Consider the following 27,766-nt stretch of genomic DNA (forward strand, 5'->3'; position numbering starts at 1 on the left):
CGGGCTAAAGATTTCAAATTCTTCTTGGTTTTGGCGGGTTACAGACTATTGTAAAAGCTGCATACCGCCACCTGCTATATCGGAGTGCGTTAAATCAAAGGTCGAATCATGGCTTCATTGATCTCTAGACCAGTTTCGTATAGAAATAATCCTCTATAGATTTTAGAATATGTAAAGATTTAGATTTTGTAGAATAGATTTTAAAATATATTGTAATATTCTCTAAACTCTGATTATTTTGCCAGTGTCTAAGTTGCTTTTATTTTATAATTATTTTTCAATGCTATATTTTAGATTAATTTGTTTATTTAATTTCCTTGCATCCCTCTATGTGCTGGTATCCAGCAGAATTTGAGCTAATTCATTTGTATTTAATGCAGTACAACTGAAAACAAAATTTTTGTACAGGCCCAATAGAAAATAGGAGTCACACAGTGAATGCTAGATGCTTCACATACCTTTTGATTAACAAAGAAATATATTTTTCTGTTGATCACTGGCAATAAATAAATACAGTCCACTTTGATTATGAAAACAAAAAAGGGTCAATTGTTTCTATAGTCAGGTTTTGTTCAGCTCATAATAGAACATCTTGTAAGAAACACATCCAGTTGACTATATAATAATGCATTAGATAAATATCCATATATTGCTTCATGTCTGCTTATTTTACATGACTTTGCTTATGTGAATGAAATTACAAATCTCAAGAACTTTAAGAGGCAGCACAAATCAGAAATAGCAAAGAAGACAAACTCTAACCTTTTTAGCTCAAACTCAGAATTATGGTGTGTGTGGGTGAGCTGCATGATGAGACCATAGATTGTCATTTTTATTGTGTTGTTTAAAAACAAATCTGCCATTGAGCAGCATAAAAATGTCGACATTTTTTCTCATCCAGTTATACACAATTGTACAGAAAGGTAACAAAAGATCTCCGGAATATTTATTTGAGGTATTGAGGAAATGCAAACAAACAAGAACACAAATAAAAGAAAGAAAATAATCAAAACATAGCTGCTTTACAGATTTGTGTCTTAAAAAAAAAGAGCACAAATCTTCCTTCAATTGTCAGTAGCACTGAGCAGTTATTTAATATTAATTCAGGAACATTTATAATAAATAAAAAGTAAAACAGCATTCTTGTTATACGCATTCACTTTTTGATCAAAGAGATTTGAAGTTTACAGTACAAAACAAGAGCCGAATAACCAAAATGAGACATTTTCTTCATATTTTCATCAGTAACTTTAAAGTGTGATCTGTTAAATAATGAACGATTAAATAAAATACTCAAACAAAAGACAGAATCGTTTCCCAAAGGTGATTTTACTGGTCAAGTTCTCATCCTGAGGGTGAAAGGTCAGAGTATGAAGTGTAGAGCAGGACCCAGTGATGACCTTAAATCTACTGTATTCTCTAAACAAAATCTTTAAACTTCAAATCAGCAGTCTAAAGAGAACTAACAAGACACTTTTTCTTCCCTTTCAGCCACATATTAATGTTCCTCTGCATGAAGAGCAACCGTCACTGCTGTGGAGATGCTGTATCTTCAGGTGCACTACAGTTGTGTATGTGGGGTTTGCTAGTTTGGCTTCATCTGGAAGTAAAGGGGCAACGGGAGGTAAGAGCAACACACACACAGACACACACACAGAAAATGCATACAAAGAGACACACAGAAGCGTTAAAGCTGCAGTCCCTCACTGGACACTTCAGGAAGAGTGTGAAGATTAAAAAGTGCAAACAGTTTCCCTTTATTGTTCTCCTTGTTCTCATACATCATCAAAGATGCGGCTACGAGATGCAGAGGTCGAGAGGTAATGTCCTCCAGCGTACCTGCAGAGAGACCATGACATCCATTAACAATGAGAGAACTCCATGTTCTTCAATGAAAACCTTAAAAATGCCTAATTTCCTAACAGTTTCTTCTGATATCTCATACTTGAAATGTGTCATTGTGTGGGGTAAAAAACATTGGCTCTTATGATAAATAGCTTGTGATGTTCATCTTTTTTTAAATCGCTTTCTGTGAACGTATCAGTGAGTAATGTAAGTCAGTCAGATCAAAATCCATGAACGTCTACTGCGTTCACACAATGCAATCACACAATTAAAGGTGAAGTGTGTAAATTTTAGCGGCATCTAGTGGTGAGGTTGCGAATTGCAACCGCCCACCCCTCCCTTTCGAACTGCACTTTTAATTTATTTAGGTGTGCTAATTAATTGTGCATTAAATATTAAACATATATCAGGGTTCCCTCTTTTTTTCAGTGAAAATTTCACATGGAAAATTAGAGAAAATGTAAAATATCCTGGAAAATCTTGTTGTTGGCTGGGAAAAATCTGAATTGCGTGATTATAAAGTCAGAATTTCATTATATAAAGTCGCAATTCTGAATTTTTTCGTAATTGCGAGTTTACATAATTGTGATATAAACTTGCAGCAACTGACTGTTATAAAGTCAGAATTGTGAGATATAAACAGAAATAAATCAGTCTTTTTTACCTCAGAATTGGACTTCATAACTCGCAATTTCGAGTTTACATCTCACAATTCTGTGAAAAGTAGTAAGAATGGCAAGATATAAAACCGCAATTGCAGAAAAAAGTCAGAATTGCGAGTTTATATCATGAAATTCTGACTTTATAATCACGCAATTCTGATTTTTCCCAGACAACAAGATTTTCCAGGACATTTTACATTTTCTCAAATTTTCCATGTGCCTTTCAGGACTGGAAAATTTGTCATCAATTTTCCAGGACAAGTGGGAACCCTCTATGTATGTGTGTGTGTGTGTGTGTGTGTGTGTGTGTGTGTGTGTGTGTGTGTGTGTGTGTGTGTGTGTGTGTGTGTGTGTGTGTGTGTGTGTGTGTGTGTGTATTCAAAAATTTGGCCAAAAAAAACTGAAGTGTTGGCACAATCCTTTCAATCTCTTTCTATTTTACATGGGTAAGAAGTGCTGTATGAATAAAGAACAAAATAAAAATGAAATCCTTAAATATATATATTCAAAGTCATAAACCATGCAATATCTTTTCTTTTGCAATGTTCTGAATGACAGCATGGAAATGCATGCAAAAAACAATATTTTCAAGCTCATGCTATTAGTTCCCATAACTGAAAGTATGCGTGAGATTGTGAGATATAGTAATACAGACCTCCTGTTATCTGTTTCCAGCGGTTCTTCTCCAGTGAAGTCCAACGGTTCAACGTCTTGTAGTAATTCGGCTTTGTCGTTTCGATCTCTACGAGACTGAGCTGCACACACACACAAACCCAATGCTCTTTATCACATCTGAACAAGAAATCAAAGCAAGAGTATTTTTCAGGAAGACTAATAGAGTGAATCCTGCTCACCTTTGCCCGTGTCCGTGCTGGAGCCGTCCGTCTCCTTCAGCTCTGAGTACGCACTTCTGGTCCTCCCACCAGATCTTTCCCTCTGATCACTATAGCGTTCCCTCCATTCCTGACGGACAGAGACATGGTGAACGGGGTTCAGACGGGTACAGTACAGTGATCGGGTACAGTACAGTACACAGATTAATTGTGAGGCAGTTTTGGTAGAAACAAACTCACTCTCCGTCTATTCTCGCCATCCTCTGTTCTCTGCCGTTTTCTTTTTTCTGAAAACAAGAACAACTTTTAGAGCATTTTAAAGACAATGACATTTTTTAAATGTAATTTACAAATTACATATATAAACTTTATTTTGTATTCATATACACTATCGTTCAAAAGTTTAAAAAAAGTGTTCACAGAGGCCTCATTTATTTGATCAAAAATACAGTAAAAACAGTAAAATTGTGAAATATTACAAATTAAAATAACGTTTTCTATTTTTATATATCCTTTTTTTGTAATTAATTCCTGTGATCAAAGCTGAATTTTCAGCATCCAGTCACATGATCCTTCAGAAATCATTCTAATATTATTATGATCAATGTGGAAAACAGTTGTCCTGGTTAATATTTTTTTGAAACCATGATTTATTTTTATTCAGGATTATTTGATGAATAGAAAGTTCCAAAGAAAATATATATCTTTTTTGCAACATAAAATTGTCTTTACTGTCACTTTTGATCAATTTAACGTATCCTTGGGGAATAAAAGTATAATTTTTTAAATATCTAAGGTAGTGTGTATGTATATTAGAATTCATAATAATCAGAATAGATGTAAGACTGTACATTTTAAAAGCATACAATTTCAATTTATATTATATAATCCATATTATATTGACTGAAAAAAAATCTGATTTTTGATTAATTGAAAATAATCTGATTTATTCAATTATATTCTGATTGAAAACATACTTTGAATAAAAGGCTGAAAAATATTGAATCTAGCAATATCCTCCAATCCTTCTTGGGACTGTTGCAATTACACCAAACAATAATAATAAAACAATTAATGTAATTTGTGTATATTTGCTAAAACTATTTTATCAATGATTAGGTGTGGACTAACATAGATTTAGGCTAAAGTTTGGACCAAATTTGAATTTGGTCTATAGTACCTCTCCGGATGAGTTCTCTCCCCTCGTCCACCAGGTCAGAGGTCAGATCATTCTCACCCATAAACTGCTGGAAGCCCAGCAAGTTCAGACAGCGTGTGCCCAGACTAGAAAGAGCAAGAGGAAAAACAAAGAGCTAACAGCCTTGCAACAACAACAGTCTCTATAATATTTCAAAGCTAAATATTTGTTGGAGTTTCATCTCACCTGAAGTAAGTTGCAATGCAGAGCAAAACGATGAGCATAGGATAATAAATATAAAATCCATTAGCGATGAATGACAGGACCTGCATGGATCCCATTATCTATCATAGAGAGAGAGAGAGAGAGAGATTTTGGAGTGATGTGGCCATAAGTATCAATGCTGAAGATTTATGATATAAAAAAATTAAGCAACATCACAACATCATTAATGCTGTGATTTTAATACGCTTTTATATGGCCAATTAGTTAAAAATATGATTTAATTATGTTCTCATTTACAAACACCATTTTGATTTCAGCAAACTTATGAAGACATACTTTGAATAAAAGGATGAAAAAATGAAGAAGAAAAAAAAATGATTACAGCAATATCGTCCAGCCCTAGTAATTAGGATTCAAGTCTTACATGTTAGTTATATAGATATGTGGTTGTATTTTTTTATGAGAGTGGTTTGTGACTCACTGAATTGTACGCTGTCTGCTGTCTCTCCTGATGGGAGATGGTGGAGTCCATGTGAATCACACCCAGAAAGTTTAGACACAGCGGAGGCGTCAAACGACAAAACAACCTGCATATCAATCAGAATTAAAGGCTGAAAAACGGATACAGCAACAAATCAAAACAACTCGAGATGGCACGTACATGCCGCTGAACTGCAGGCTGTATGCGTCCGTCTGGTGGTGAGGGGCCAGGTAATAGTAGTTAAAGACTCGGATCCGGAAGACAGTGGAGTACACGCAGTAACACAAGAAGAATATGGTGACAAAACACGCCATCTAGAGGACAAAGACAAAATAACAATATACAGGTTATAGTTTTCCTTCCAACCTCACCAACCACTTCTCAATAATAATTCCCAAGTCATGTTGTTTCACTTATAAATGTCACATGATGGAAGTAAAATGGTTTGCAAACACCAGTTTATTTTGACTTTAAGTGCAAAGATTATTACTAGCAAAGCACCAAGTAGACCTTTCACAATCATTAATTTTGTGCTGACAAATAAAGGGATAGTTCATCCAAAAATGAAAATTAGCCCATGATTTACTCACCCTCAAGTCATCCTAGGTGTATATGACATTCTTCTTTCAGATGAATACAATCAGAGTTATATTAAAAAATGTACTGGCTCTTCCAAGCTTTATAATGGAATTGAATTTCTGTTTTGAAGTCTATAAAAGTGCTAGCCTGGATGCCACAACATTTGAGGTCGGGAAGTTCGGTCTGGACTTGATCCGTTGTGGAGCAACTATACTTGAACCAGAGCTGTTCGGACCAATCAAATTGTCAGTGCGGGCTTTATACGATGATGGACAGATGATCAACAGTGACTATGTTTACATGGACAGCAGTAATCTAATTATTGACCTTATTCTGAATAAGACAATATTCTGATTAAGGTGTTTACATGAGTTGCTTTTAGAATATTTTGTTCATGTTCCTGTTTTACATGTTATAGAACATAGATCAATTAATGGCACGTCATTACGTCGCCATGCCACGCTACGCTGTCCCACGTCCAATCATAGCGCGACTTTGGAATGTCTGTTAAAATGCAATGGGTTCAGGCAACCCGCTGTAACTTTACCTGCGGTGTCTCTGTTGGACAGTGTTACTTTATAAAAACGAGTGATTTTTATACTTTATATATGTAATTTACGTTGTTTTATTTGTGTAATATTATATATTGTCTCTTTCAGTTTTTTTGAAGAGACACCCCTTTTATATTTTTGACACCTCCTTCTTGATAGCCTATATTTAGAATAATAGCTTTGATTAATGATGAAAAAGGTTTCAAAATCGTGATTGTTTGGATTGTTTTTTCCTGCCGTCAAGCCACAGGCGCTCACTGAATGGCCACATGGCTCACGAGCCTAGAGATTCCTGACCGCTGTTGTAAGCAGACAGTTTGGTCACAATTATAGATTACAGATACAAACGTTTTGTATTTTACTTTTACAATGAGCAGAATAATTACAACAAAAACAAAAGAAAAAAATATAGAGGAGGCAGTGTCAGAATGAGCAGTCAAGCAAGACACACACACTATAGCAACACGCCATGGCAACGATACAGATCTGACAGATACATAAAAGATAAACGGAAATTTTCGGACATTTGAGAGCTTTGTAACTGTTTTGTACGTGTTTTTATATGAATTATAATTCAAATTCTGTTTTATTGGCCACAATATTATTGATGATTGTTGAGAGGGTCGGTTTTTAAAAAGGGCAGGGGCTCGAGCCCCCAAAGCCCTCCCCTCTGCGCTTGCCTGGTGTGCATATGTGTCCTGTCACAAAATGCGGTGAATACTCCTAAACAACGTCAATAGTTAGATTAAGGTGTGTACATGTCTATAATGCTCTCCAATAATGCGACTAAAATAGTTATACTCCACAAGTCTTAATTCGATTTGCGTTTACTTCGAGTATGACTTTAGCTGGATTAAGGTAATTAGAAATTGCTGTTTACATGGTAGTTTCTTAATCAGAGTATTGTCGTAATCAGGTTAATATCGGAGTATTGTTGTCCATGTAAACGTACTGATTGACGTAATCATCCACGTCATCAAAGAGCGCTTGGGTTGAATTTGTTTACTAAACGGAGACCTTGTTCGTATAAGCATTCACCTTTACTATTTCTCTCAAAAATGATGATCGTGTTGGTAAGTACTCTGTGTATCCTTAAATTATTTTTACAACACCGGCAAAGATCGTTTACACTCATCTTCTTCTACTTCGTGCAGTTGAGTTCTGTTGACAACTATGCTTCGCTCAACATACGTCACTTACTCAGTTGCTTGGATTGGTTGTAGGTCTATCCAATTGAGTGCAGAGGCATTTTCTCCCCATAATCACAGCCCAATGGAGCAGTATCAGACTTCAGGCTATAAAAGTGCATCTATCCATCATAAAAGTGCTCCACAAGGCTCCGGGGGGTTAATAAAGGCCTTCTGAAGTGAAGCGATGCATTTGTGTGAGACAAATATCCATATTTAAAACTTTACAAACTGTAATCTCTAAGTTCTGCTAACTGCCGTACACGCGTTCACGAGAGACTGGAGTTCCAGCGTATGACACAGGGCGCAGGTGTAGCATAAGTCCCGGTGACAAACGCGGAAGTGCAGAGAATAGAGCAAAACAAAACTTGGTTCTCATGAGAAATAGCATATTCTCCCTGGAACGCCCTACGTCATACGCTGGAACGCCAGTCTCTCATGAACACACGTACGGCAGTTAGCAGAAGTTAGAGATTACAGTTTGTAAAGGTTTAAATGACTTGAGGGTGAGTAAATCATGGGCTAATTTTCATTTTTGGGTGAACTATCCCTTTAACTGTCATACAAATAATTGTGATTAACAATTTAATTGTTTTGTTCATGTCACTTATTGTGTAAACCAAATTATTATTTTTTTACTTGGAAGCATACGTATAATAAAATAAAGCAATAAGCCTCAAGAAGCTGTGGTATAAGGTGAACAGCTAAATAATTGCATTGTCATAGGCTCAATTAAAAAAATAAATAAATAAATAAGCAAAATTTGCTTTAATGGCCAATACGTTTTTATGCACGTGGCAAAAAGTTCCTGTCGCACCCCGGCTACATCTCTCAGCCATGCTGGCGGTAGTATGCAGCTTTCTGATTGGCCGCATGCAGCCTTTTCCATTATATGTGTAACCGTGCTTATGTTCCCTCACCTCTATGTAAACGTAGTTGTAGTCTCTCTCTGCGAGCTGGATGAAGACAGCGAAGAGAGACAGAACGGGCTGTGTGCTGAAGAAGGTGCATTCAGACCAGACCACGGCTGCAGAGAACATGCATAAAAGCACAGCCAGCACGCGATAACACCAGCGCCGGAAAACACACTCCCAGTACCACTCTACAGGACAGAGAGAGATGCATGAGGTTATCACCTATACAAACGCCTCCTTTGACTCAATATCATACCTTACCCATTCATTACTTAAGGTTAGTGATTTGAACAAATCCTTAACCCTAAATATAAAACTTTACTGTGCAATGTTTGTGCTTCGGACATGAATGACACCTCAAATTGTGCGGCTTGTTGATGAAAGGTGTCCTGTTCTGTAAGCGATCAGACTTGGATTACAAAACGGGCAAAAACCCCACAGATCTCCATTGACGTAGGGGTCCGAGAACAACACTGAGAACAACCGCATATCGACGCCCAGAATTTCTCTTTGTGCTGGTCACGGGTAGGTGACAATAGTCATATGTGTGCTGAAATGAGCCAACCATTCCAAACATACATACCATAGAGAGCCTTTTCAAAGTGACTTGACATTTGATAAGAAAACTATTCATAGTTTTCAGTCATTTGACTGTCGCTGAGCCCTGGAGGGCAAAACAGCCATAGAAATGCAGCACAAGCATGTCAATTTTCCATCTTAAAAACAAAAATATGTGAACAAGACGCAAGTTTTTGGAACTTGTGATCCATATACAGCACCTGCTGCAGTATTTCAATCACTAAAAACAGCAGGACGATTTTAAAACACTTAATGTGAAAAACACTTAGACCCCCTACGTGTTTTTCACATTAAGTGTTCTAAAAACGTCAATAAGGGTTGAATTAAGCAAAGTTTAACGCTAATCAAGGATTTGTTGATCTGGGTTTTATTTTAAATCAATTTAATTTTAAACACAGATTAACTACGCAGAAAGACCGGAGGGTGAACTGACGCCAGGCTAAAAAATCCTTATTGGTGCAACCCACCCTTAAAGTGCCATAATGTACTAAAAAATCTTAAAAGATCAAATTCAGTTTACACCTTTTTGATGATGCATACTATATACAGGCAAGCAGATGAGCCCAGATATGAACACATTTTCGATGGAAAAAACTCTTAACGAGAAACCTCGTGTTGCACTAATATTCTGTGTTCATTTGCTTGCCCGTACAAAATTCTGCATACAATAGGGTGTATATTGAATTTGGATTTGGATGAATGTCTTACTACATTAGAACTTACTACAAAGCTGGTAAAAATGACTGGCGGTCAATGGAGGAAAGCTTTGTTTTGCCTTCCAGGTGGGCTTACCTATAATTGGCGTGACATCACGTGAAAACTATGAATTGATATTTTCGTCAGCATTCGGCAAAAAACCTGTTCCATAAGCATTGCAATCTTGCTAAACTTGTTTTTGTGGAACAGTCTGGTTTTATGACTAAAATCCTAAAATATAGAGCTGCAGAAACCACCCAGGTAAAGATTGCGGTGATGAAACAGATGAGCAAACACAGTTGAAGGCATCAATTAAACAGTGATTAAAGGTAGTAAGATCAGTAGACCAGTTATTCCTAATGTGGACATTTAGGGGCCTGTCGGCTGTCCTAATTTTTAGGACAGGAATGCATTGTTTTAAAGTCTTTTTGTAGGCGTGCTCATTGTGAATGGGCCTTTACGAATGATTACAGATCGCTGGGTCTCTCATAAAGGAGTTATTGTAGTAAGTAAGAGCAAAAATGTATATTTGCCAACAAAAGAGAGTGAATGTATTAATAGGTTTCCTCACCCACGGTGGGCGTGTACAGGTACTTGCTGATCCATCCAGGCGGTTCTGCAGAGGGGAAGCTGTGAACAAACTGGTGGGTGGCGCTTGTCTCATTTTTGGCCACGTCCTCTAAATGAAAAGCCTCATCCAATAGAATCTGCCACTGAACTTGTGTGCGGTTGTGCCTCTGAACAGCATAGATCACCTGACAGGAGACATTAATACAATGCATTAAGTCTCAATAATGATAAATATTTTATATATTTGTGTAATACGAAATACTATATTTCTTATATATTTATATAACAATTACATTTTTTATATTTATAATTATATGTATAAATAATATATTTTAAATGTACAAAATTTTATTAAATTACATTTTAACTTACATTTACATTTTTTAATATTTATGATATTTAAAAATAATAAATGTCAGTGCATTTGCTTTATATTAATATTTATAGAGCTGCAGTGTTTTTATTACCTGTTTATGTAGTTTGACTAAACTCTTTTTACTAGGATAAGGGTTTCCTTTGTCATCAAAGTCCTCATAATCATCCATGTTTCTGCCCATCTTTTCCTGGTATTCTACAGGACACTGAGAAAGACATGAGGGTGTTAAGGCTCCACAGGTGCATCCCAATTTGTGTACTTAGGACACACCACATATTTATACATGCATAGTCAGTAGGATGAAGATTACATGGAACTTACCTTTCTCAGAATAGTGTCAATGCATTTGCGTAGAGGATGGTTGTATTTGATTGTTTCATTAACTGTTCTGACATCCTGTAAAAGAGCAGGCATTTAAGTATGCATTTATTTTTTTGATAAGATAATGCATGAACTTTGATCAAAGAAATCTCTCACCTCCATAACATCTTCCAGGTTTTCTTCAGCGTCTGCTTTTTCCGTCATCAGTTTTGCTGCTTTAAAGTACGTCTTTGCCAGCAGCTGCCCGTGGCACGATGCCCTCCAATAGGAGCGTGGGATTTCCACTAGGCCATATCCCAGCAACAACACCAGCAGGAACAGCCCCCAGGTGTTGGCGGCGGTAATGCCAATCGTCCGCAAGTCATACCTTTAAAAATATGTATAGGTTAAATATGTCAGCTAGGGAAGTGAGATTTGCAAATGGTCTACAAATTAAAGGAGTATTGTGATTGGTTGAAGGGGAAAAGTGGGCGGAACACTAACCAAGAGAGGTGCCACTTCGGAGTGACGGCTACGTAGATGAGCAGGGAGCAGAAGATAAGCAGGTAGGTGCCATAATAAATGGCGTTTTCTATCAGGGCTGTTTTTATTTTCCCTGAGATGGAGAAACCTCCTGAACGAGCATACGACTGCATGAAGGGAATCAAGAGCCTGCGCACACGGGAACAAGATGTTAGAACATTTTCAAATAATTTATAATTTAGTAAGAGCAAATTATGTGATTAAATTTTTTTAGCAGCCTTGGTTCAAGAAGTATTTTCCCCCTTTGTGTTCTTAAAGGGTTAGTTAATTCAAAAATCAAAATTCTGTCATGATTTCCTCACCGTTTCCATGTCGTTATAAACCTGTAATAGTTAATAAAGAGCTTGTAAAAATAATTGATTTGAGCGGTTTAGTCCACATTTTCTAAAGAGACTTGATCGCTTTATATGATAAATAGATTGAATTTAGGCTTTTATTCACATATAAACATTGATCAGCGAACATAAACAGAAGCTCTGAAACAGCTTGACTTGTGAGAACAAACTCATTGGTTCTTGCTGAAGCTCAAACGTGCTGCGTAACACGAGAATGAACCTCATTGGTTCTCGCTGAAGCTCAAACGTGCCTCGTAACACAAGAATGAACCTCATTGGTTCTCGCTGAAGCTCAAACGTGCCTCGTAACACAAGAATGAACCTTATTGGTTCTCGCTGAAGCTCAAACGTGCCTCGTAACACTAGAATGAACCTCATTGGTTCTCGCTGAAGCTCAAACGTGCCTCGTAACACTAGAACGATCCTCATTGGTTCTTGCAGAAGCTCAAACGTGCCTCGTAACACTAGAACGATCCTCATTGGTTCTTCCAGAAGCTCAAACGTGCTGCGTAACACGAGAATGAACCTCATTGGTTCTCGCTGAAGCTCAAACGTGCTGCGTAACACGAGAATGAACCTCATTGGTTCTCGCTGAAGCTCAAACGTGCCTCGTAACACTAGAACGATCCTCATTGGTTCTTGCAGAAGCTCAAACGTGCCTCGTAACACTAGAATGAACCTCATTGGTTCTTGCTGAAGCTCAAACGTGCCTCGTAACACTAGAACGATCCTCATTGGTTCTTGCTGAAGCTCAAACGTGCCTTGTAACACTAGAATGAACCTCATTGGTTCTCGCTGAAGCTCAAACGTGCTGCATAGCACGAGAATGATCCTCATTGGTTCTTGCTGAAGCTCAAACGTGCCTCGTAACACTAGAATGAACCTCATTGGTTCTTGCTGAAGCTCAAACGTGCCTCGTAACACTAGAACGATCCTCATTGGTTCTTGCTGAAGCTCAAACGTGCCTTGTAACACTAGAATGAACCTCATTGGTTCTCGCTGAAGCTCAAACGTGCCTCGTAACACTAGAACGATCCTCATTGGTTCTTGCAGAAGCTCAAACGTGCCTCGTAACACTAGAACGATCCTCATTGGTTCTTGCAGAAGCTCAAACGTGCCTCGTAACACTAGAAAGAACCTCATTGGTTCTCGCTGAAGCTCAAACGTGCTGCGTAGCACGAGAATGATCCTCATTGGTTCTTGCTGAAGCTCAAACGTGCCTCGTAGCACGAGAATGATCCTCATTGGTTCTTGCTGAAGCTCAAACGTGCTGCGTAACACGAGAATGATCCTCATTGGTTCTTGCTGAAGCTCAAACGTGCTGCGTAACACTAGAACGATCCTCATTGGTTCTTGCTGAAGCTCAAACGTGCTGCGTAACACGAGAATGATCCTCATTGGTTCTGGCACGTCAAGTGAACATGCTTGAGCTTCCATTTACCACAACTGATGTGTGAGTTGATGAATGTTTACATGTGAATAAAAGCCTAAGTTCAATCTGTTTGTCATATAAAGCGATTGAGTCTCTTTGAATTTGGACTAAACCGCTCAATTCATATGGATTAGTTTTATCTCTTTATGAACTTTTTGAAGCATCAAAGTGGTAGTTGTGTAGCTGTCAATGGAGGGACAGAAAGCTCTCAGAATTCATAATGTGTTTGAAGATGAATGAAAGTCTTACAGGTTTGGGATGAAATGAGGGTGAGTAAATGACAGAATTTAAATTCAAAGTACTTGAAAATATTCAATATTATTTTTGTGTGCATGACCTACTAATTCTATGAAGCATAGCAAAAAAAAACTATACTGAGTACAATATCATATTAATGACTAGTCATTAAAAATAATGCAATAAAAATGCAATATTTTTGGCAATATGTTTATTGCAAAATATTGAAATATATACAAATATTGTATATATTAAGTTGTATACTCAATTGCATGATTTGCAATGCTTCAAGTGAGTGGGCTTTCATGTGTTTTTATGTTACTAAAACTAAATCAATTTAAAATAAAAAAAAAAAATAGGCCTAAATCAGTGTAAACACAGCTTATTTTGCTGAGCTTATTTGATGTAATGCCCATATCCAGTTAAACTTTTTTGTTTTTTTATAAAGATTTTTATTTCCAGAACCCAACTGTTGCACTTTATTGTAAAGAAACACCGGAATAATGACATTCTCTCGCACCATGTCAGGAACTGTGACGTCCAGTACACCACCCTCCAAAACACGGGAAGAATGCCATTTGGGATGTAACTCCAAGGCTTATGGCAAGACTTTGTGACCCTATAATCAGGAGAAGGTGGGGTGATGTGGATAAAGTTAATGCGTAACCATATTCAGCATGTTAGCTAAACATAAAAGTCTTGGCAATATTTGTACAACAGTGTTTAAACACATTTCAAGGCTTTATTTCTTCCTAGAGCTATTCATTAGACCAAAGACTCTTTACCTTTGTGTCGGAAATACCGAAGTGTTGGAGGAATTATCACGGATGAAAGTGTTGCTCGCCACCAGATGGACCCGATTATCAATCTCACACTGGTTATATATGGTCTGCAGAAGCACAGGGAAACAAAACATCACCAGGGTTGAGAATAAAACAACAGATTTAGGATTTATTTGTGTTTTGATAGTGCACAACTAACTTCCCCGCAGGAAATGTTCTCAATTGCATGCTTGCCATCTGTTGATCATGGCATGGCAGTCATGCATACACTAAAGCATGTTTTGTAAACGGCTCTAGATAAGAGCATATGTTAAATGCCTAAATTATAAATGTAAATATCAGTGCCTAGTTTAACTCTCCTCGTTATACATTTGTCATTTACAGAGCTGTAAAGAGAGTTTACATTATTTTCTATACTTTCCATTACATTTCCAGTTATATTGCATAATCATTTATAATATAATTGCATAAAGATTGCACAAAAAATGATTTTCTTATTATTATTTCTGAACACAATTTCCCATGACTGCATTTAGCTCACATTTTATCGATACTGAGAACACTTCTCATGAACACCTGCAACCTTTCAGGTACCAACTACTAAACCACAGCACCTCTAACTAGTATGGTCTGTAACTGCTTTCAGGAACGCATCCAGATCTCACCGTGCTGACGTCCAGCGGGAGGATGAAGACGATGAGGAAGCACAGGAACCAGGCGAGGAGGGTGGCGAACAGGACCATCCGATGCTGCTTGCGAAAATCTCCATATCGGTGCAGCAGGAAAAGCGCGAGGAAGAACACCACCACCACCTCCAGCGCGAGCGCCACGCCACTCATCCTGAGTGCTCTCTCTCTCTCTCACATGTAACCCGTCAGACTGGCACAAGATACGCCATCAACACAAACACTGTTTGGATAGAGCAACTTTATCAAGATTCATAATGTACATCTAATATTGACATTAATATCATTTTAATCCAAGCCATACTGGCTGGAATGAATCAAACAGGGGGAATCGCACAAAGAAATTCCCCAAATCAAAAGAAAGAATTGATATATTGCATAAAATACATGATAATAATAATACATATTTTTATATTTATATTTCAGTAATGAGAACTGGGAGGTTAGGGTGCTTAATTGTTAATAAAATAAAATTACAATTATAAAATAAAAATAAAATATTTCAAATAAAATAATTTTGTCATTGTATTATATATATATTACATTTTTACCTCATAACAGTTATTGTATATGTATGTATGTATGTATGTATGTATGTATGTATTTTATTGACACACACACACATACATGTGTGTGTGTGTATGTGTGTATATATATATATATATATATATATATATATATATATATATATATATATATATATATATATATATATATATATATATATATACATACATACATACATACATTTTCCTTTTAGCGAATGAAATATGAGTGAAATATGCTACAATAAATTATGAAATAAAGTAAAATTATAAAATAAAAATCAATTATTTCAAATTCTTAATTGTATATACATACATACACACACACATATATATATATATATATATATATATATATATATATATATATATATATATATATATATATATATATATATATATATATACACACACATATAAACATGTATTAATAAAATATTATAAACAATAAAAGTAATCATTCAAAGAAGTTTAATCCTTATACAATTAAATAGTCAATGTGTACACTAAATGGTTAACTAAACACTAATACAAATAAAATAAAGGGGGTAAAAAGAAAGTATCAGAAACACAAGTTAAACGGGTGCCAAACTATTGAATTTACTATCGCTGTATTATCGCTTGTTTACAATGATTTTGTTAAGATTGAATACCGAAAATTACCGGTCGCTAAATATATTTCATGACACGACATCATTGAGTAATTAATAGTACAGAGTCAAAGAGCTTCTGTTCTGTCACAGCTATCGGAGGACTTTCCCGTTACAACTCGTTATTTAACCGTCAATAAAACATTATAGAAGGCCTGGACAGAAACTTACGAGTTAAAGAGACTGTCAGGACGATATCTGAAGAAAGAGCTTAGGTCCGCTGTGGGTGAATGATCACATCTCGTGATAGAAATTAAGCTGTCCCTGTCCTGTCGGTGATATTTGTGTACAGAACCTCTTGACGTGTCATGTAACTGAGCAGTGATGCGCTTCCTGTTTGCGTGGTGCATTATGGGAAATGTAGTCGCCCCCCCCCCCCCCCCCCACAGATTCTTTTGTGTGAAGTACATTGTAGATCCCTCCGTCTATTTATATTTCATATTACTGTGTTTACATTAAATTACAATTTTAAAAATAAATATGTGATTTTGATAAATCACAAATTTTCGTTTTAATAACATGGAAAATGGAAACACGTGAAAAATTACGCTGTTGTTTTTTTGGTCTATTTCTTTTAAAAATTGTTTTAAATAGATTTTGTTTTAGTAACATAAAAAAACACATGGCGATTAAAGGTCCTTCAGTTTATTTGTATTTCATATTAATGTTTATACTGGATTACATTTTTTATTTACAATTTTGTTTTTAAGTACTTTTAGTAACAACATAGCCATAAACACGATAACATTAAAGGTCCATTAGTTCATTTATATGTCATATTACAGTTTTATATTGAATACCATAGCAGTGTTAGAAAAATGTTAATACCATCATTAATCAAGGAAATCAAATAGCCAATCAATACTCACTTAATAATGTTTGGTTAAAGATAGCCCATCAAGTAACCCAACGATGTTAAAAATTACCCAACATTTTTTGAAGATAACCCAACATGTGTAACCCAACGGCTGGGTTAAACGGTTGGGATCTTTGACTTTTTGTAAATGAAGTTGAGCAATATGATGAAGCCATAGAAGAGTCAGTCAGAAAGCTTTGCTGCATTGAAATCCCCTGAACATTGTTCTCCATTGCTTTGAAGAATTTAGGCTATACTTGAAGATCTAGATGTTGAGAAAAGCCCAGGCCGAGAGATCATCTGCCCACAGAGAGCCCAGGAAATGAGCGCACACTGCTCGGTCCTCCAGCAAACACTGCACTTGACCGATCAGATCCAAGCTCAGATGCTCCAGTAATCTCAGACACAGATCCCAGTCCTCCATATAGTCCGTATTCCCCAGAGAGTCCAGCAGCAGAGAGACCATCACGTCAGCAGACTGGAGCCAGTCCTGAACGCTCATGTTCATAATGTATGTTCAGTTCGTCCATGCCCTGTCAGGCGGGAGAAAAGAGTCAGATCAGCATTCGCTGTGGCTGCAGTTAACAGGTGTGCGGTGCTAAAGCCATCTGCTCCTCTGAGCTTAAACCCTTTAACACCACACTGGGCCAAGCTATATATACATGTATAATTAATATGGCAAAGTCATCATATTATCAGCATTTTATTGTTTACCATTTGTCTCTCTCTGTTTTGCAGTTTGTTTTCCCTTATGAAAAAATACTGAGGCTGCATTATTATTCACACTTTAGAATTATAATTTAAAGAATGTAATGACCAAAAACAAAACGTTTTTATCTTTGTTTTTTTTGTCTTGATTCCAGCTGTGCTCACTACATATAAAAATATATATTTTAATATAATGTTAAAATGATTTATATATTCATATATATATATATATATATATATATATATATATATATATATATATATATATATATATATATATATATATATATATATATATATATATATATATATATATATATATATATATATATATATATATATATGGCTTTAAATAAATAATTATATATACATTATGTAATTTATATTTATAAATGTCTTTAATTTCTTAATTTTAATATATTATCATATTTAGTTTTTAATAATATAAAAAATATTTTAAAATATGTTTTAAAATGTATATAAATGAAATAGAAATTCTATTTCTTTTCTATTATAATATACATTATTGTGTGTGTTTAATTTATACTCATAAATGTCTTTAATTTCTTAATTTTAATATATTATCATATTGTATTTTTATAAAATAAATTATATATATACATATACATATATATATATATATATATATATATATATATATATATATATATATATATATATATATATATATATATATATATATATATATATATATATACACACCTATATTTAATTTATATTTATTTTTTTAATTTCTTAATTTGAAAATATATATATATTTTTAATTATATATATATACAGTATATATATTTGGTCACACTTTAACTTAGGGTCCAGTTCTCAATATTAACTAACTATTAACTACGACTTTTGCCTCAATTAACTCTTAATTTGTTAGGGATTTGTTAGGTTTAGGTATTAGGTAGGACTTGGGTAGGATTAGTAGAATATGTCATGCAGAATACATCATTAATGTGCTTTATAAGTACAAATAAACTGCCAATATCCTAGTTCTATGATGCTAATGCTAGCTAAATGCATGCTAATAAACAACTTAATAGTGAGAACTGGACCCTAAACTAAATTTATTTGCCTTCACAGCTATTTACAAGCGAAACAATTGCAATACAAGAATTCAGTCGAGAACTTTGAGTGTTCTTTGTCCACTAGGCGGCGATATTTGTCCTAAATTTCGAGCACACGTTTCATCACTAAAGTTGAGACAGGGGTAACTGCAGTTCCCTTTTATAGGTTCTCTCGACACTGCGAGACCGTCGCTATGGGAACGGGTTTTGCGTGGCTGCGTTCGAAACCGCGACAGCAACGACCCTGTTTATTCGTCCATGACGATATGCACTCGCGCTGAGATAAGCTTGAGCTGGAATGGGACTACGAGGCCACGCAAAACCGTCCCAGCCTTAGCTGGATGATTGATTTATTCACACAGTCGCGCCCCACCCAGTCCCGTAGGCTTCATTCTTCTTTCAAGACCTCCACCACAAGGTTTCGAGGTCAAGTTACTGCAGTAACTGCAGTTCCCTTTCATAGGTTCTCTCGACACTGCGAGACCGTCGCTATGGGAACGCCTTCGGTGTGACCAATGTCTGAAGCCCTTATACCATCACGCCAATTGATTGGCTAGTGACGCTTAGCGCCACCTTAGAAATACGTCATGCATGCTTATATGCGCGCGCTAGGCGTCATATCGTCAGATTTCATTCCTTCAGGAAGCAAATTTTCTGTTTCCCGTTGGAAAGCAAATTTTCGTGTTCATAGCTACCCTTTTCAGAGCAGTGTTACTCCTCTAAGTGGACACGATGAGCTGCAAGAGATGTATCGACAGGTTCATCGCAGGGGGAAACACAGTACAGGTGCGTACTATGCTTAAGCATGCTGAGACCGCGCTTACTGTATCTCTGTTGACACTGCGATCCCCTGCGCCGAAAGTGTACGTTAACCCCCGCCTCTCCGTTTCTGCGGCTGTCGAGGCACAGCACGAGATGGACGCTTGGGGTGATGTCGGCGATCCGGAGCACATGAAGAGTGAGCAGACGGATATCTCCCTTTCTCTCTCTCTCCCCCGGTCGCATCTGCGTTTTGAAACCGTGACAGCGACAAATGTCTATTCGTCCATGACGAAACGCTGACCACGCCAGAAGCTCCTGATTTGATTCTTTGTCCGTGGTTTTTGAGATCGTAAGATAGGCCGCGTCTAACCCCCGCCTCTCCATTACTACGGCTGCCAAGGCACCGCACGAGATGGACGCTTGGGGTGACGTGAGCGAGCCCAGCACACGGAGAGTGAGCAGACGGATATCTCCCTTTCTCTCTCTCTCTCCCCCGGTCGCACCCACGCTTTGAAACTGCGACAACTGTCTATTCGTCCATGATGAAACGCTGACCAGACAGCCTTAGCTGGACGATTGATTTATTCACACAGTCGCGCCCCACCCAGTCCCGTAGGCTTCATTCTTCTTTCAAGACCTCCACCACAAGGTTTCGAGGTCTTGCAAGCAGCCATTTCTGGTGCACGTTACATAAGTGGTGTGGATTTCACCACTGTTTTCAACTATGATCAGGTTTTAGCCTCCTTGTTAGAGCGTTCGACTCCCATGCGATAGACGCAGGTTCGCACCCCGCTTGGAGCGTGATGTGCAACCTGGAGAGATTACAACAACAGTTGTTAAATATAAATTTTTCCTTGTTATGCTATGATGCCAGCTGTTGAAGGGACTCTCACGGCCCATCTCGTGCCTACTTTGGCTTCATTGTGGAAGCCACGCCCCCTGCTGCCTTCCAAATCGTATAGGATCATTAAAAGGCATACTCCTGAGGCTGTAAGAAGCTCATACGGGCTACTAACTTGGCCCTGAGAGCTACCAAGCACATCACCCGCGCATTAGGCAGGCCATGGCGAGAATGGTGTCAGTAGAGCGCCACCTTTGGCTTATCTCACTGACATCACCGAGAAATATGAGTCTTCTTTGTTAGAGCGCCCCATTTCTATACAGAAAGTCCATCTGGAGGGTCTGTGACTACTGTGGTAAAATAGTCTGCTGTGTTTTGCTAACTCTTCCCACATAGGTCCAGAGAGGTTGAACAGATAACCACCTCCAGCTCATTCGCACTCTTCCTCTCAGTGCTCTTGTGAGATACAGCGAGGCGAGCTATCATTTATGCAACTCCCTCACAGAGACTGGGTCCTAGGACTCACCCACCAGTTCGACCGTGACAATGCAGGCGATTGATCTGAGCTCGACGGCCAAGGCCTCTCGTTCTCAGTGCCCCAAGCATAATGCCAGAGAGTTGGACGAACCGCGCAAGCACATTCGCCTCTCACTATGTCCCCCTGACTCCTGCCTTAACTGTTCCGCCGATAAGTATGTCAGGCGATTTAAGGATGGGCCCCATTGATGAGCACCATCTCAGATACTCCGCGTCCAAGCCTTCGGAGTTCAGACGAAAACCCTGGGGTCACGTTGCGTGGCCCGTTTGTGATGCCGTTCAGAAACCCCAATGCTGGGGGTCAGCCCGGCCAGGCAGTCGAACAGTTTCCTGTATTAGTGGTCTCTGCCACACTTGTGCCTCGGGGTTCTATACAGGTACCTTGTGGCAGAGAGCTCATTGGCTCCACATGTGCTTCCTGTTTCCACAGACGCCAGAGGTTTTCTGTGGTTAGGAAATGCATTGGCGCCCACAGTATACTAGGTGCCAAAAACAGAGCAGTTAATACTGTTAGCAGAGTGCTGGGCCACGTAGGGACGCCTGCCCGAAGTCTTGCAAGTGGTGTTATGTACTATACACCACGACTAAACCATCCAATTCTGCAAGGCCCACCACTTTCCAGCGGTGCTCTTCCCATGACGGTGCGTCCTTGGGAGGCCCCGGCTGTGAGACTGAAAATTGTGTCTCTTGGAGAAAAGGGCTATGGAAGAGATAACAGTGGACAACTTCCTGGGTGTGGATCTATATGCTGGTGTGATGTGGCCACGTTAGTCTCCTGCATGCTTTCAGACGATAAAAAAAACAACAACTGTAATTTCAAGACTGCTTAGTCCACGTTGGCCTTTGCCACAGGCTGATGGACCTTATGGCAACAGCGTCCCCTGTAGTCAGTCGGACCTGCTCCACATTCCAATGATGGACCAAGAGTCAGGAGATCTCATCCCATTGCTAACCTTTTGCAAAGTCCTGGTTACACGCAGGGGCTTCATGCTCTGCATCCATGGACAAAGCTCCCACTGCTCCACAGAGGAGTCCAGTTAGGGGCATGTCATCACAGGACGATCACGACGGATGCATCCCTTACCGGGGCAGTCTGTCAGGGACGCCTACCTTTGATGTATGAGCGAAATGCTTTGTGGTTGGCACATACATCGTCTGGAGTTGCTAGAAGTGTTCCTGGTGTTGGTGCTAAATGTTGTCACGTATTGTCATGCCACCTCTCGCTGGCCCTCTCACATTTGGATTTTAGACCTGGTCAGTCTGTTACTTGACTAGGGGTGTGCCATATCATACCGTCCACGATAATACCGGTATACATTTTTACTTGATAAAAAAAGTGTCATATCGCGATATCAATGATATAGCGACGCGATGGCGTATGGCGCATTTACATTCCCTAGTGCGCACAACAACAACACCTGTCAGAGTATAACACGAAGAGCAGCATGTCAGTCTCCGATAACGACTTAGTACCTAAAAAGGGAGCTACTTGGTTACAAGAGGTCAGCCCTCTTGACAACTGACTAAACATTGACAACTTAAAGCTGCTATTGATGTTTGCAGCGCAATATTTGACCGGAAGGGTAACTTGACAGTTATTTTCGTCAGTTACGGCTCGTTAGATCTAGCATTCTGCCTTCTTTGAATCAGAAAGAGATATAGTGTGTAAGATTACATTTATTTGAATGAATGGATTATAGCATTTATTTGGATTAATGATAGAGAGGGAGAGAGAGAGAGAGAGAGAGAGAGAGAGAGAGAGAGAGAGAGAGAGAGAGAGAGAGAGAGAGAGAGAGAGATTCGTACCTGTGTGACTGCATCTGTTCAGCGTCTCTCTTGACGAAGATGTGGGTTTATTACTGAAAAATAGCGATGTAACCCCATCGTTGCTGAGAAATATAATCTAGTGATCCAGTAACTTAGCTATTTTATTGCTAAAAGTCACGGGGCGGCGTTAATAACAAGTTTCTGTGCTCATGTGAGATGGTGGTCCAGTGGGTTGAACCACTAAACTGATACGCAGAAAGTTGCTGGTTCGATCCCAGCGGTCACCACCAGTGTGTCCTTGAGCAAGGCCCTTTACTCCATGTTGCTCCCTGGGGATTCTCCCTGTAATAAGGGCACTGTAAGTCGCTTTGGATAAAAGCGTTTGCCAAATGCATAAATGTAAATGTCATGAATGTGCAGCGCGATCTCTGCTCTCTGAATGAGAGTGACGTGCGCTTCAATAGCCCCGTTACATGCACACTTTTATGTCATTCCGATTGAACGATTCTGTGCACAGTTTACACAAGACGTTATCTAAACCGATCTGGTGTTGCTGTAAGAAACACCTCAGAAAAATCAATTCTTCTGTCAGGCGCAGTTGAAGAGGAAAGTACCCGGGAAAAAAACGCTGTCAGATGAGATGGCGTAGCCAGGCTATGTGTCATTATTCCAACATTTATCTTCATAACTTGTTACAAAATAAAACGTTTTACACTTCAGAAATATTAGTGTATCCTTATGAAAGCAGTGTTTATATGCAGCATTTTCATTCGGACTTTCAGACTTTTAAACCGATTACAGTGCTCTGAGTAAACACACCTGAAATGAAAACAGCGCATTAATATAGAACGAGGATTCATCTGACTTGGAACTACCTGTGCATTAAACGATTTTATTGCACACCTTCCAGCCAATCAGAATCAAATATTCAGACAGACCATGGCATAAATTACATTATTGTTAAACTAAAATGTTATGTTATGATTTTGTTTGCACTAATAAATGCTGCTGCCTACCAGCTGCAATAACCAATAAAACTTTGTTCCATACATTTTTTTTCTATATCGTCATAAATATCGTTATCGCAAATATTCTTGAAATATCGTGATATAATTTTAAGGCTATATCGCCCACCCTTATAGTTGACCCTGAGCGGGGTGCGTTAAGGTGTTCTATCTCGGCTAAGAGATTACAGATACTTAACTCTAGAGCCTCCCCCATGAGGCGTCTTATGCCTTTAAGTGGAAGTCGTTTTACTCCTGCGTAAGATAATGTGACCTAGATCCAGCTAATTGCCCAATTGGTTCAATACTGGAGTTTTTACAAAGTTGTTTTTTTGGCAGGCACTGCTCCGTACATTCCGTAGATCTAAGTCTACCGTACATCTCAGTGGCATAGATTGGCACAATTATTTGCATTTGGCATGTCTCGTACAAAAATATGGATGTAGTGTCCGTGACGTCACCCATAGGATTCTGAAGAGCAGTTTTGAAGCATAAACTAGGGTCTGCCATCTTGGCAGCGCGTCACTCCCGGATAACAGAAAATGGGCAAAAAGGCGGGACGTGAGTGGAGCTGAGGTGACGTGATGACTGACAGACAGCAGACAAAAGTAGTTATTATTCTACACCGAATGTCAAAAATAATGATTGATGGTGACCCCGTGACCTTTGTCTTTGAAGTTTTTGACCTCTGACCCTGGGCCCCACCCCTAGGCGTGAACCTTTGACCTTGAGTTATGGGTTATGAATGGGTTATTGTTATGAAATGTGTTGTCCATTGTCTTTTGACAATCTGGAATTGATCAGCCCTCCGGCATGGGGAAATACCAACGTTGACCTTTGTACATCCAAATTGGATATGATTAATTTAGTGGTGAGGTCATGTTAAATTGACGGTTAAGGGGTAGCGGATGTGCAGACAATGTGACGGCTTCCGCATTCCAACAGAGTGGTATATAAACAGAGGGAGCCTGATGCTGAAGCAGAGAAAAAGAAACGTGAAATTCATAGACATGGACCGTTTAAATGGACCTAAAACCCCAGGGAATGGCTACTACAGCGATGATGGGATGGAGAGTCCACCTATGGCCCCGAGAAAGCCTCGTGGTCATGTTAGTCTGACAAAGTTTCTCCATGAGAATACGGGGGTAGTCAGCGATGAATTTTTGATGTCTAGTAACCGGGTATTTGGTTACATATTTCATAAAGTATCTCAAATGGTCACTCTCTACACGGCTGACAGCGCAAATGAATTTATGCAGGGCGAGGATCCCTGTCTGGTGTTTCATGCTAGAGACTGGACGTTGTTTTACGATCGTGTCTGGAGGGATCTGAACGATCGTGGGAGTGAACCGTTGTACGTCGGTGAATGGACCGCGGCGGTCCCGACCACCCGGTTCCGTGTGGTCGGTAATCATTCTAAAAAGAATCAGGAGGATTTTGTTTTCATATTCAGCTGTAAAGACAAGGACGGGGATTTTGACCGCATCGACGGTGGTCATCGCGACGAACAGGAGATGTACAAGCTGAGCTTTTTGTTCAAGTGGCGTGATACGTCTTTGTTGAATGAAATTTTTTCAACCATAAACAAGATGTACAAGTGGTGTGACGTGCATGCGGGGTACAACAAAATTAAAGTACAGCTTTTCCACCCTGAGAGATGTCCACGCCGTGATTTGCATGATCTACCGTCCCCGCCCATTCACTACGCCCATAAAAGCAAGTAGCCAGACCCACTCAGCAGCTCATTCATATAAAATGTCTCAAGACTACACTTCAGAACCCGTATCCATCTGTGACTACGGGGCTTCTCTCAGCCCCGGACTCGAACCCCCCGACGATAACGCTACCGATCATATGCTGACAGACATCCCTGGACCATCGGACCAGCGCAAAGAGTGGGAATCACATTTAGAAAATGACTGGGGCGGTGGGGCTAACATCGTACCCCCAACCAATGGATGGTTAGATAAATTCTGTACAGAGCTGGGATATCGAAACCTGAGTTTCCTAACAGGGGTGTGCAATTCTGCTACCCCCTCTAACGGGTTAGACGCTACAGACGGCTGCTTCACGGACATTGGTTTCAAAATCATAAAAGCGACCCTTGCTGTGATGCTGCAGTATCTCATCGATGGTAAGCTGAAGGAGACCTGTGAGGGCTGCGCTACGAATCATCCTAGCCAGCTACAACATTCCTGCCTGTTTGAACCGCCCGCATACTTTTTCGATACCCACTATGATGACCTGACCCGCAAACTGTTTAAACCTGATCTCCGTTCCATTATAGCCAATGCTCTACACCGTTGTGGTTTAAAATCCAATCCGGACCAGATTCAGGGAACCGTCTGTGCAATTCTACATGAATTGCGAGACGAACCATTCATCTCTGCGAAACTAGAGGAAATCAGGGGCAAGCTCGCGGACAAGGCCCGTAAGCAAATTGTCTCCGACGCTGTTGATCTCTGGCAAGGCAACCCCATCGTGCATGACTGGTAACCAAGAAACCGTCAGCAGCGGCAACATGGGATCTGTATGCAGTCAAAAGAGCATCATAGAAAGTTTGTTTAAAGGACATTACAGAAGACAACTCGAAATATTGCTGTTAGAGGTGATCAGTGACGCATGCCATCCTGATGATGTCGACGATGTGGAATACGTGCCTGCAACAAATCTCAAGAAACAAATGGAAAATATAAGAGGAATGGCCGCGACATGGGATAAATTGCATGACGTGTGTGTTAATACCCCCGACCCATTTTCTGTAATAAGAGATGTTCTCGATGTAATGTGTGAATCTGAGTTACGTATCGCCGACATTGTCTGTATCTGTGCATTTGTAACGGATCTTTGCATGTTAAAATATGACGATGATGGCTTCAATGTTGATGCCGTTATAAAAACAACAGTTGACCATATCGTAGACCATGATTTAAAGATATGCCGTGAATTTCTTTTCTGGTTAGACCACTTAGCGTGATATCAAAGTAATGTTTTACTAGGTTGAGTATGTGATCATCATCTATTCTTTTTTTTATTACTTTGAACATTTATTCATCATATATTTTTCTTTTAATGTCTGTAACATTATCATCTGTTTTTTAATAAAAGTTTAACGCACTGTTGGTGTACGTCTTATTCTTTTGCATAGGCTGACACGATAACATGGCTGAGCTTATGAAGGAGACTTATTATACGCCATCCAACCCTGGCTCTTTAGGGGGTAAAAAGCGGCTAAAAGATGGTGTCTTTAAGGCTAGCGGTGTCCGTCTAAGCGATAAACAGGTTGCAGATTGGCTGGCCGGGGAGGATGCTTACACATTACATAGGACAGCTCCTGTAAAATACAAACGTAACAGAGTAATGGTGTATGGTATTGATGCGCAGTTCCAAGCGGATCTTGTGGACATGTCGATGTATTCCAAGGATAATGATAATAATAAATATTTGCTGACGTGCATCGATGTATTTAGCAAGTATGCATGGTGCCGAGTGTTAAAGAATAAGAGCGGCGTTGTGGTTACTAAGGCGTTTGAGTCTATACTCGAAGAGGGTCGGGTCCCACAGAAATTACAAACGGACCAGGGAAAGGAATTTTTTAACAGACAATTTCAAGACTTGATGAAAAAACATGATATTAACCATTTCGCCACGGCTACCGATTTGAAAGCTAGCGTCGTGGAACGTTTTAATAGAACATTAAAAAGTCGCATGTGGCGATTTTTAACCGCTACAAATTCGCATCGATACATAGATGTTTTACAAGATATTATGGATGGTTACAACAGCAGTTATCATCGCAGTATTAGGATGAGACCATTGGACGTTAACAAAGAAAATCAGTCGGACGTGTTTCAAAACCTGTACGGTAATATAAAAAAGAATGAAGTGACCGTATTCAAATATAAAGTCGGAGACGTTGTTAGGATATCTAAAGTTAGAGGCCCGTTCGCCAAAGGATATGAACAGAACTACACAGAGGAATTTTTCACCATATCCGCATGCATCCCGCGTCAACCTCCGGTATACAGACTGTCTGATTATGACGGGGAGCTCATCGACG

The 27,766-nt window shown here is 38.9% G+C and overlaps 1 protein-coding gene across 2 annotated transcripts; it reads right to left on the minus strand.

The window, feature by feature from the left end:
- Nucleotides 1-463: 463 nt before the first annotated feature.
- lmbrd2a (LMBR1 domain containing 2a) lies at nucleotides 464-17,594 on the minus strand. 2 transcript variants are annotated; one of them, XM_079815869.1, is made up of 18 exons: nucleotides 17,016-17,594; nucleotides 14,931-15,174; nucleotides 14,269-14,372; nucleotides 14,004-14,102; nucleotides 11,441-11,608; nucleotides 11,114-11,324; nucleotides 10,958-11,032; nucleotides 10,728-10,841; nucleotides 10,262-10,445; nucleotides 8,422-8,603; nucleotides 5,365-5,498; nucleotides 5,185-5,290; nucleotides 4,725-4,822; nucleotides 4,521-4,624; nucleotides 3,581-3,627; nucleotides 3,362-3,470; nucleotides 3,163-3,262; nucleotides 464-1,839 (listed from the first exon to the last, which is right to left on the minus strand). In XM_079815869.1, exons 2-18 carry the CDS (start codon nucleotides 15,102-15,104, stop codon nucleotides 1,776-1,778), a joined length of 2,073 nt encoding a protein of 690 aa, XP_079671995.1. In that variant the 5' UTR covers nucleotides 15,105-15,174; nucleotides 17,016-17,594; the 3' UTR covers nucleotides 464-1,775. The 2 variants fall into 2 exon arrangements, with proteins under 2 accessions (XP_079671995.1, XP_079671994.1); XM_079815868.1 differs by lacking the exon at nucleotides 17,016-17,594 and adding an exon at nucleotides 16,318-16,462.
- Nucleotides 17,595-27,766: the final 10,172 nt, after the last annotated feature.

Source organism: Gobio gobio (assembly GCF_949357685.1).
Source record: "Gobio gobio genome assembly, chromosome: 4".
NCBI lineage: Eukaryota > Metazoa > Chordata > Actinopteri > Cypriniformes > Gobionidae > Gobio > Gobio gobio.

What these genes read in the sequence shown, in the direction of transcription:
- lmbrd2a (XM_079815869.1), bottom strand. Translation starts at nt 15,104, where the DNA reads ATGAGTGGCGTGGCGCTCGCGCTGGAGGTGGTGGTGGTGTTCTTCCTC. An exon ending in TAGTCAAACTACATAAACAG is followed by an intron (nt 10,446 to 10,727) that starts GTAATAAAAACA and finishes GTCTCCTGTCAG; the next exon opens with GTGATCTATGCTGTTCAGAG. An exon ending in AGCCTGCAGTTCAGCGGCAT is followed by an intron (nt 5,291 to 5,364) that starts GTACGTGCCATC and finishes ATTGATATGCAG; the next exon opens with GTTGTTTTGTCGTTTGACGC.